General features: G+C 24.1%; 1 protein-coding gene across 15 annotated transcripts in view; it reads left to right on the forward strand.

Moving 5' to 3' along the window:
* Nucleotides 1-13,558, forward strand: part of LOC145241450 (mitogen-activated protein kinase kinase kinase 15-like) — a 391,615-nt gene that overhangs the window by 288,347 nt on the left and 89,710 nt on the right. For 10 of the 15 annotated variants that reach the window (XM_080104421.1, XM_080104411.1, XM_080104416.1 and 7 more), the window contains one exon: nt 12,737-12,793. The exons of the other annotated variants lie outside the window; for them this stretch is intronic. In XM_080104421.1, coding sequence (XP_079960547.1) covers nt 12,737-12,793 — 57 coding nt within the window. The remainder of the gene's footprint in view (nt 1-12,736; nt 12,794-13,558) is intronic. 15 annotated transcript variants of the gene reach the window in all.

Here is a 13,558-nt window from a genome sequence, read left to right on the forward strand (position 1 = left end):
CCTATAAATATTTTACCATTATTCTTTGCCCTATGAATATTTTACAATTATTATTTGCCCTATAAATATTTTACCATTATTCTTTGCCCTATAAATATTTTACAATTATTCTTTGCCCTATAAATATTTTACGATTATTCTTTGCCCTATAAATATTTTACAATTATTCTTTGCAATATAAATATTTTACCATTATTCTTTGCTCTATAAATATTTTACCATTATTCTTTGCTCTATAAATATTTTACCATTATTCTTTGCCCTATAAATATTTTACCATTATTCTTTGCCCTATAAATATTTTACCATTATTCTTTGCCCTACTCAAATATTTTACCATTATTCTTTGCCCTATAAATATTTTACCATTATTCTTTGCCCTATGAATATTTTACCATTATTCTTTGCCCTATAAATATTTTACCATTATTCTTTGCCCTATAAATATTTTACCATTATTCTTTGCCCTATAAATATTTTACAATTATTCTTTGCCCTATAAATATTTTACCATTATTCTTTGCCCTATAAATATTTTACCATTATTCTTTGCCCTATAAATATTTTACCATTATTCTTTGCCCTATAAATATTTTACCATTATTCTTTGCCCTATAAATATTTTACCATTATTCTTTGCCCTACTCAAATATTTTACCATTATTCTTTGCCCTATAAATATTTTACAATTATTCTTTGCCCTATAAATATTTTACCATTATTCTTTGCCCTATAAATATTTTACCATTATTCTTTGCCCTATAAATATTTTACCATTATTCTTTGCCCTATAAATATTTTACAATTATTCTTTGCCCTATAAATATTTTACCATTATTCTTTGCCCTATAAATATTTTACCATTATTCTTTGCCCTATAAATATTTTACCATTATTCTTTGCCCTATAAATATTTTACCATTATTCTTTGCCCTATAAATATTTTACCATTATTCTTTGCCCTATAAATATTTTACCATTATTCTTTGCCCTATAAATATTTTACCATTATTCTTTGCCCTACTCAAATATTTTACGATTATTCTTTGCCCTATAAATATGTTACCATTATTCTTTGCCCTATAAATATTTTACGATTATTCTTTGCCCTATAAATATTTTACTATTATTCTTTGCCCTATAAATATTTTACTATTATTCTTTGCCCTACTCAAATATTTTACGATTACTCTTTGCCCGATAAATATTATACGATTATTCTTTGCCCTATAAATATTTTACCATTATTCTTTGCCCTATAAATATTTTACCATTATTCTTTGCCCTATAAATATTTTACCATTATTCTTTGCCCTATAAATATTTTACCATTATTCTTTGCCCTATAAATATTTTACCATTATTCTTTGCCCTACTCAAATATTTTACCATTATTCTTTGCCCTATAAATATTTTACCATTATTCTTTGCCCTATAAATATTTTACCATTATTCTTTGCCTTATAAATATTTTACCATTATTCTTTGCCATACTCTAATATTTTACCATTATTCTTTGCCCTATAAATATTTTACCATTATTCTTTGCCCTATAAATATTTTACAATTATTCTTTGCCCCATAAATATTTTACAATTATTCTTTGCCCCATAAATATTTTACAATTATTCTTTGCCCCATAAATATTTTACCATTATTCTTTGCCCCATAAATATTTTACCATAAATATTTTACCATAAATATTTTTACCATAAATATTTTACCATTATTCTTTGCCCTATAAATATTTTACAATTATTCTTTGCCCTATAAATATTTTACCATTATTCTTTGCCATACTCAAATATTTTACCATTATTCTTTGCCCTATAAATATTTTACCACTATTCTTTGCCCTATAAATATTTTACCATTATTCTTTGCCCTATAAATATTTTACCATTATTCTTTGCCCTATAAATATTTTACCATTTTTCTTTGCCCTATAAATATTTTACCATTATTCTTTGCCCTATAAATATTTTACGATTATTCTTTGCCCTATAAATATTTTACCATTATTCATTGCCCTATAAATATTTTACCATTATTCTTTGCCCTATAAATATTTTACCATTATTCTTTGCCCTATAAATATTTTACCATTATTCATTGCCCTATAAATATTTTACCATTATTCTTTGCCCTATAAATATTTTACCATTATTCTTTGCCCTATAAATATTTTACCATTATTCTTTGCCCTATAAATATTTTACCATTATTCTTTGCCCTATAAATATTTTACCATTATTCTTTGCCCTATAAATATTTTACCATTATTCTTTGCCCTATAAATATTTTTCCATTATTCTTTGCCCTACTTAAATATTTTACCATTATTCTTTGCCCTATAAATATTTTACAATTAATCTTTGCCCTATTAATATTTTACAATTATTCTTTGCCCTATAAATATTTTACCATTATTCTTTGCCCTATAAATATTTTACAATTATTCTTTGCCCTATAAATATTTTACAATTATTCTTTGCCCTATAAATATTTTACAATTATTCTTTGCCCTATAAATATTTTACGATTATTCTTTGCCCTATAAATATTTTACCATTATTCTTTGCCCTATAAATATTTTACGATTATTCTTTGCCCTATAAATATTTTACAATTATTCTTTGCCCTATAAATATTTTATAATTATTCTTTGCCCTATAAATATTTTATCATTATTCTTTGCCCTATAAATATTTTACCATTATTCTTTGCCATACTCAAATATTTTACCATTATTCTTTGCCCTATAAATATTTTACCATTATTCTTTGCCCTATAAATATTTTACCATTATTCTTTGCTCTATAAATATTTTACCATTATTCTTTGCCCTATAAATATTTTACCATTATTCTTTGCCCTATAAATATTTTACCATTATTCTTTGCCCTATAAATATTTTTCCATTATTCTTTGCCCTACTTAAATATTTTACCATTTTTCTTTGCCCTATAAATATTTTACAATTAATCTTTGCCCTATTAATATTTTACAATTATTCTTTGCCCTATAAATATTTTACCATTATTCTTTGCCCTATAAATATTTTACAATTATTCTTTGCCCTATAAATATTTTACAATTATTCTTTGCCCTATAAATATTTTACAATTATTCTTTGCCCTATAAATATTTTACGATTATTCTTTGCCCTATAAATATTTTACCATTATTCTTTGCCCTATAAATATTTTACGATTATTCTTTGCCCTATAAATATTTTACAATTATTCTTTGCCCTATAAATATTTTATAATTATTCTTTGCCCTATAAATATTTTATCATTATTCTTTGCCCTATAAATATTTTACCATTATTCTTTGCCCTATAAATATTTTACAATTATTTTTTGCCCTATAAATATTTTACAATTATTCTTTGCCCTATAAATATTTTACAATTATTCTTTGCCCTATAAATATTTTACCATTATTCTTTGCCCTATAAATATTTTACAATTATTCTTTGCCCTATAAATATTTTACCATTATTCTTTGCCCTATAAATATTTTACCATTATTCTTTGCCCTATAAATATTTTACCATTATTCTTTGCCCTATAAATATTTTACCATTATTCTTTGCCCTATAAATATTTTTCCATTATTCTTTGCCCTACTTAAATATTTTACCATTATTCTTTGCCCTATAAATATTTTACAATTATTCTTTGCCCTATAAATATTTTACAATTATTCTTTGCCCTATAAATATTTTACAATTATTCTTTGCCCTATAAATATTTTACCATTATTCTTTGCCATACTCAAATATTTTACCATTATTCTTTGCCCTATAAATATTTTACCATTATTCTTTGCCCTATAAATATTTTACCATTATTCTTTGCCCTATAAATATTTTACCATTATTCTTTGCCCTATAAATATTTTACCATTATTCTTTGCCCTATAAATATTTTACCATTATTCTTTGCCCTATAAATATTTTACGATTATTCTTTGCCCTATAAATATTTTACCATTATTCATTGCCCTATAAATATTTTACCATTATTCTTTGCCCTATAAATATTTTACCATTATTCTTGGCCCTATAAATATTTTACCATTATTCATTGCCCTATAAATATTTTACCATTATTCTTTGCCCTATAAATATTTTACCATTATTCTTTGCCCTATAAATATTTTACCATTATTCTTTGCCCTATAAATATTTTACCATTATTCTTTGCCCTATAAATATTTTACCATTATTCTTTGCCCTATAAATATTTTTCCATTATTCTTTGCCCTACTTAAATATTTTACCATTATTCTTTGCCCTATAAATATTTTACAATTATTCTTTGCCCTATAAATATTTTACAATTATTCTTTGCCCTATAAATATTTTACCATTATTCTTTGCCCTATAAATATTTTACCATTATTCTTTGCCCTATAAATATTTTACAATTATTCTTTGCCCTATAAATATTTTACAATTATTCTTTGCCCTATAAATATTTTACGATTATTCTTTTCCCTATAAATATTTTACCATTATTCTTTGCCCTATAAATATTTTACGATTATTCTTTGCCCTATAAATATTTTACAATTATTCTTTGCCCTATAAATATTTTATAATTATTCTTTGCCCTATAAATATTTTATCATTATTCTTTGCCCTATAAATATTTTACCATTATTCTTTGCCCTATAAATATTTTACAATTATTTTTTGCCCTATAAATATTTTACAATTATTCTTTGCCCTATAAATATTTTACAATTATACTTTGCCCTATAAATATTTTACCATTATTCTTTGCCCTATAAATATTTTACAATTATTCTTTGCCCTATAAATATTTTACCATTATTCTTTGCCCTATAAATATTTTACCATTATTCTTTGCCCTGTAAATATTTTACCATTATTCTTTGCCCTGTAAATATTTTACCATTATTCTTTGCCCTGTAAATATTTTACAATTATTCTTTGCCCTATAAATATTTCACCATCATTCTTTGCCCTATAAATATTTTACAATTATTCTTTGCCATATAAATATTTTAAAATCATTCTTTGCCCTATAAATATTTTATAATTATTCTTTGCCCTATAAATATTTTATAATTATTCTTTGCCCTATAAATATTTTATAATTATTCTTTGCCCTATAAATATTTTATAATTATTCTTTGCCCTATAAATATTTTACCATTATTCTTTGCCCTATAAATATTTTACCATTATTCTTTGCCCTACTCAAATATTTTACCATTATTCTTTGCCCTACTCAAATATTTTACCATTATTCTTTGCCCTACTCAAATATTTTACCATTATTCTTTGCCCTATAAATATTTTACAATTATTCTTTGCCCTATAAATATTTTACCATTATTCTTTGCTCAATAAATATTTTACCATTATTCTTTGCCCTATAAATATTTTACGATTATTCTTTGCACAATAAATAATGTACAATTATTATTTGCTCTATAAATATTTTACGATTATTCTTTGCCCTATAAATATTTTACCATTATTCTTTGCCCTTTGAATATTTTACGATTATCCTTTGCCCTATAAATATTTTACAATTATTATTTGCCCTATAAATATTTTACAATTATTCTTTGCCCTATAAATATTTTACAATTATTCTTTGCCCTATAAATATTTTACGATTATTCTTTGCCCTATAAATATTTTACAATTATTCTTTGCAATATAAATATTTTACCATTATTCTTTGCTCTATAAATATTTTACCATTATTCTTTGCTCTATAAATATTTTACCATTATTCTTTGCCCTACTCAAATATTTTACCATTATTCTTTGCCCTACTCAAATATTTTACCATTATTCTTTGCCCTACTCAAATATTTTACCATTATTCTTTGCCCTATAAATATTTTACCATTATTCTTTGCCCTATAAATATTTTACAATTATTCTTTGCCCTATAAATATTTTACCATTATTCTTTGCCCTATAAATATTTTACCATTATTCTTTGCCCTATGAATATTTTACCATTATTCTTTGCCCTATAAATATTTTACCATTATTCTTTGCCCTATAAATATTTTACGATTATTCTTTGCCCTATAAATATTTTACCATTATTCTTTGCCCTATAAATATTTTACCATTATTCTTTGCCCTATAAATATTTTACCATTATTCTTTGCCCTATAAATATTTTACCATTATTCTTTGCCCTATAAATATTTTACCATTATTCTTTGCCCTATGAATATTTTACAATTATTATTTGCCCTATAAATATTTTACCATTATTCTTTGCCCTATAAATATTTTACCATTATTCTTTGCCTATGAATATTTTACAATTATTCTTTGCCCTATGAATATTTTACAATTATTCTTTGCCCTATAAATATTTTACGATTATTCTTTGCCCTATAAATATTTTACGATTATCCTTTGCCCTATAAATATTTTACAATTATTATTTGCCCTATAAATATTTTACGATTATTCTTTGCCCTATAAATATTTTACAATTATTCTTTGCCCTATAAATATTTTACCATTATTCTTTGCCCTATAAATATTTTACCATTATTCTTTGCCCTATAAATATTTTACGATTATCCTTTGCCCTATAAATATTTTACCATTATTCTTTGCCCTATAAATATTTTACCATTATTCTTTGCCCTATAAATATTTTACGATTATTCTTTGCCCTATAAATATTTTACCATTATTCTTTGCCCTATAAATATTTTACCATTATTCTTTGCCCTATAAATATTTTACCATTATTCTTTGCCCTATAAATATTTTACCATTATTCTTTGCCCTATAAATATTTTACCATTATTCTTTGCCCTATGAATATTTTACAATTATTATTTGCCCTATAAATATTTTACGATTATTCTTTGCCCTATAAATATTTTACAATTATTCTTTGCCCTATAAATATTTTACGATTAGTCTTTGCCCTATAAATATTTTACAATTATTCTTTGCAATATAAATATTTTACCATTATTCTTTGCTCTATAAATATTTTACCATTATTCTTTGCTCTATAAATATTTTACCATTATTCTTTGCCCTATGAATATTTTACCATTATTCTTTGCCCTATAAATATTTTACCATTATTCTTTGCCCTACTCAAATATTTTACCATTATTCTTTGCCCTATAAATATTTTACCATTATTCTTTGCCCTATAAATATTTTACCATTATTCTTTGCCCTATAAATATTTTACCATTATTCTTTGCCCTATAAATATTTTACAATTATTCTTTGCCCTATAAATATTTTACCATTATTCTTTGCCCTATAAATATTTTACCATTATTCTTTGCCCTATAAATATTTTACCATTATTCTTTGCCCTATAAATATTTTACCATTATTCTTTGCCCTATAAATATTTTACCCTTATTCTTTGCCCTATAAATATTTTACCATTATTCTTTGCCCTATAAATATTTTACCATTATTCTTTGCCCTATAAATATTTTACCATTATTCTTTGCCCTATAAATATTTTACCATTATTCTTTGCCCTACTCAAATATTTTACGATTATTCTTTGCCCTATAAATATGTTACCATTATTCTTTGCCCTATAAATATTTTACGATTATTCTTTGCCCTATAAATATTTTACTATTATTCTTTGCCCTATAAATATTTTACTATTATTCTTTGCCCTACTCAAATATTTTACGATTACTCTTTGCCCGATAAATATTATACGATTATTCTTTGCCCTATAAATATTTTACCATTATTCTTTGCCCTATAAATATTTTACCATTATTCTTTGCCCTATAAATATTTTACCATTATTCTTTGCCCTATAAATATTTTACCATTATTCTTTGCCCTATAAATATTTTACCATTATTCTTTGCCCTACTCAAATATTTTACCATTATTCTTTGCCCTATAAATATTTTACCATTATTCTTTGCCCTATAAATATTTTACCATTATTCTTTGCCCTATAAATATTTTACCATTATTCTTTGCCATACTCTAATATTTTACCATTATTCTTTGCCCTATAAATATTTTACCATTATTCTTTGCCCTATAAATATTTTACAATTATTCTTTGCCCCATAAATATTTTACAATGATTCTTTGCCCCATAAATATTTTACAATTATTCTTTGCCCCATAAATATTTTACCATTATTCTTTGCCCCATAAATATTTTACCATAAATATTTTACCATAAATATTTTTACCATAAATATTTTACCATTATTCTTTGCCCTATAAATATTTTACAATTATTCTTTGCCCTATAAATATTTTACCATTATTCTTTGCCATACTCAAATATTTTACCATTATTCTTTGCCCTATAAATATTTTACCATTATTCTTTGCCCTATAAATATTTTACCATTATTCTTTGCCCTATAAATATTTTACCATTATTCTTTGCCCTATAAATATTTTACCATTTTTCTTTGCCCTATAAATATTTTACCATTATTCTTTGCCCTATAAATATTTTACGATTATTCTTTGCCCTATAAATATTTTACCATTATTCATTGCCCTATAAATATTTTACCATTATTCTTTGCCCTATAAATATTTTACCATTATTCTTTGCCCTATAAATATTTTACCATTATTCATTGCCCTATAAATATTTTACCATTATTCTTTGCCCTATAAATATTTTACCATTATTCTTTGCCCTATAAATATTTTACCATTATTCTTTGCCCTATAAATATTTTACCATTATTCTTTGCCCTATAAATATTTTACCATTATTCTTTGCCCTATAAATATTTTACCATTATTCTTTGCCCTATAAATATTTTTCCATTATTCTTTGCCCTACTTAAATATTTTACCATTATTCTTTGCCCTATAAATATTTTACGATTAATCTTTGCCCTATTAATATTTTACAATTATTCTTTGCCCTATAAATATTTTACCATTATTCTTTGCCCTATAAATATTTTACAATTATTCTTTGCCCTATAAATATTTTACAATTATTCTTTGCCCTATAAATATTTTACAATTATTCTTTGCCCTATAAATATTTTACGATTATTCTTTGCCCTATAAATATTTTACCATTATTCTTTGCCCTATAAATATTTTACGATTATTCTTTGCCCTATAAATATTTTACAATTATTCTTTGCCCTATAAATATTTTATAATTATTCTTTGCCCTATAAATATTTTATCATTATTCTTTGCCCTATAAATATTTTACCATTATTCTTTGCCATACTCAAATATTTTACCATTATTCTTTGCCCTATAAATATTTTACCATTATTCTTTGCCCTATAAATATTTTACCATTATTCTTTGCCCTATAAATATTTTACCATTATTCTTTGCCCTATAAATATTTTACCATTATTCTTTGCCCTATAAATATTTTACCATTATTCTTTGCCCTATAAATATTTTTCCATTATTCTTTGCCCTACTTAAATATTTTACCATTATTCTTTGCCCTATAAATATTTTACAATTAATCTTTGCCCTATTAATATTTTACAATTATTCTTTGCCCTATAAATATTTTACCATTATTCTTTGCCCTATAAATATTTTACAATTATTCTTTGCCCTATAAATATTTTACAATTATTCTTTGCCCTATAAATATTTTACAATTATTCTTTGCCCTATAAATATTTTACGATTATTCTTTGCCCTATAAATATTTTACCATTATTCTTTGCCCTATAAATATTTTACGATTATTCTTTGCCCTATAAATATTTTACAATTATTCTTTGCCCTATAAATATTTTATAATTATTCTTTGCCCTATAAATATTTTATCATTATTCTTTGCCCTATAAATATTTTACCATTATTCTTTGCCCTATAAATATTTTACAATTATTTTTTGCCCTATAAATATTTTACAATTATTCTTTGCCCTATAAATATTTTACAATTATTCTTTGCCCTATAAATATTTTACCATTATTCTTTGCCCTATAAATATTTTACAATTATTCTTTGCCCTATAAATATTTTACCATTATTCTTTGCCCTATAAATATTTTACCATTATTCTTTGCCCTATAAATATTTTACCATTATTCTTTGCCCTATAAATATTTTACCATTATTCTTTGCCCTATAAATATTTTGCCATTATTCTTTGCCCTACTTAAATATTTTACCATTATTCTTTGCCCTATAAATATTTTACAATTATTCTTTGCCCTATAAATATTTTACAATTATTCTTTGCCCTATAAATATTTTACAATTATTCTTTGCCCTATAAATATTTTACCATTATTCTTTTCCATACTCAAATATTTTACCATTATTCTTTGCCCTATAAATATTTTACCATTATTCTTTGCCCTATAAATATTTTACCATTATTCTTTGCCCTATAAATATTTTACCATTATTCTTTGCCCTATAAATATTTTACCATTATTCTTTGCCCTATAAATATTTTACCATTATTCTTTGCCCTATAAATATTTTACGATTATTCTTTGCCCTATAAATATTTTACCATTATTCATTGCCCTATAAATATTTTACCATTATTCTTTGCCCTATAAATATTTTACCATTATTCTTGGCCCTATAAATATTTTACCATTATTCATTGCCCTATAAATATTTTACCATTATTCTTTGCCCTATAAATATTTTACCATTATTCTTTGCCCTATAAATATTTTACCATTATTCTTTGCCCTATAAATATTTTACCATTATTCTTTGCCCTATAAATATTTTACCATTATTCTTTGCCCTATAAATATTTTTCCATTATTCTTTGCCCTACTTAAATATTTTACCATTATTCTTTGCCCTATAAATATTTTACAATTATTCTTTGCCCTATAAATATTTTACAATTATTCTTTGCCCTATAAATATTTTACCATTATTCTTTGCCCTATAAATATTTTACCATTATTCTTTGCCCTATAAATATTTTACAATTATTCTTTGCCCTATAAATATTTTACAATTATTCTTTGCCCTATAAATATTTTACGATTATTCTTTGCCCTATAAATATTTTACCATTATTCTTTGCCCTATAAATATTTTACGATTATTCTTTGCCCTATAAATATTTTACAATTATTCTTTGCCCTATAAATATTTTATAATTATTCTTTGCCCTATAAATATTTTATCATTATTCTTTGCCCTATAAATATTTTACCATTATTCTTTGCCCTATAAATATTTTACAATTATTTTTTGCCCTATAAATATTTTACAATTATTCTTTGCCCTATAAATATTTTACAATTATACTTTGCCCTATAAATATTTTACCATTATTCTTTGCCCTATAAATATTTTACAATTATTCTTTGCCCTATAAATATTTTACCATTATTCTTTGCCCTATAAATATTTTACCATTATTCTTTGCCCTGTAAATATTTTACCATTATTCTTTGCCCTGTAAATATTTTACCATTATTCTTTGCCCTGTAAATATTTTACAATTATTCTTTGCCCTATAAATATTTCACCATCATTCTTTGCCCTATAAATATTTTACAATTATTCTTTGCCATATAAATATTTTAAAATCATTCTTTGCCCTATAAATATTTTATAATTATTCTTTGCCCTATAAATATTTTATAATTATTCTTTGCCCTATAAATATTTTATAATTATTCTTTGCCCTATAAATATTTTATAATTATTCTTTGCCCTATAAATATTTTACCATTATTCTTTGCCCTATAAATATTTTACCATTATTCTTTGCCCTACTCAAATATTTTACCATTATTCTTTGCCCTACTCAAATATTTTACCATTATTCTTTGCCCTACTCAAATATTTTACCATTATTCTTTGCCCTATAAATATTTTACAATTATTCTTTGCCCTATAAATATTTTACCATTATTCTTTGCTCTATAAATATTTTACCATTATTCTTTGCCCTATAAATATTTTACGATTATTCTTTGCCCAATAAATATTTTACCATTATTCTTTGCCCTATAAATATTTTACTATTATTCTTTGCCCTATAAATATTATACAATTATTCTTTGCCCTATAAATATTTTACCATTATTCTTTGCCCTATAAATATTTTACCATTATTCTTTGCCCTATAAATATTTTACCATTATTCTTTGCCCTATAAATATTTTACAATTATTCTTTGCCCTATAAATATTTTACAATTCTTTGCCCTATAAATATTTTTCCATTATTCTTTGCCCTATAAATATTGTTGCATAAATCTACCACTTTTTATCTTCATATGACTATGCGTGTACACACGAGTTCCCATAAGATTACCAAAGTTATGCAAATGTGAGTCTGGCATACTATTAAATGCATGACCATTTGGGAAGACAAAGTGCATGTATATATTCATATTTAAATCAGTCTACAAATCAGTTATATGAGAAAATGTGTATGATTTCAGCATGAAGTATCCCAACGATAGGTGACATGTCACAAAATACAACATTTACTCTTAAAAAATTATCCTATAATTCTTAAATCTTGGATGTTTCTATATGATTTCTAGATATAGCTTCATAAACTCAACCTTTTGAAGAAATGAATAAAATTTCTCAATCCAGAAAGTAATTTTTTTTTTTTTTAAGTTGAACATTTTTCGATTAAAATTTATGAGGAATCAGGAAACAAAGTCAGTGGGTTCGCTTAGTCAATTCCGTATCAACACTTAGTGTTAGGGATTATGAAATAGCCTTGTTTTTCATTTTTGTTCAGTCCTCCGTCAACAAGTATGGAGAACTTGAAAGACCCCGAAAATACTGATGATCCCGGGTAAGTATTTGTTGCTATTTCTTTTTCTTGCCTTGTGCATTTCCTTTTAGTCACATCTGCGTGTATGTTTGAGTGCAAACTGCGTTCGTTTTTATGTGTGTATACGTGTATTGTGTGTGTTTAATCTCCTGCCTTCACTGCACTTTTCTTTTTGTGTGTAGCTTTCTTATGTCTGCATGCAATGCTAAACACCGTCCATGTAGACTTAGATATTTTGTTTTTAGTGCCATTGCAGGAGAATGAATAGTGTTTTTGTTTTATGGTAAATTAATAATCTTATAGAAAATGTCTGATCTATGTAATCTTGATACCATCTTTCTCAAACTAAAGGCATGTTTAAAAATTACAACACGGGGATACATCATAGGCTTCAAAAGTAGGCATAGTATTACTTACTTGATTTACAGTCGGGTAAAACAAATATTCATACACATGAAAAATTGTATTTAAATGTATGTAAAATCCTTAACTGAAATATATTTGATGCATTTCATGCATAAAGATACATGCTACTAAAAAATGATAATAAACTTAATTCTTATTTTAACAGAAATTAATGCATTATTTTCATTTTAAGGGGTGATAAAGTATTGGTACAAAACACCAAAATCCTATTAATTTAATTTAATACCTTGCGGAATATCCTTTGAGTTCAACAGCTATCAGTCTATTCCTGTACCTTTCAACAAATGATTTTCACACATTGACTGGTATTTTTTCCCATTCTTCTTGGCATATTGTCTTCAAATTCTTGATATTTTTGGG

This window comes from Euprymna scolopes, chromosome 20, assembly GCF_053919585.1.
Source record: "Euprymna scolopes isolate OS-2025 chromosome 20, ASM5391958v1, whole genome shotgun sequence".
Lineage (NCBI taxonomy): Eukaryota > Metazoa > Mollusca > Cephalopoda > Sepiida > Sepiolidae > Euprymna > Euprymna scolopes.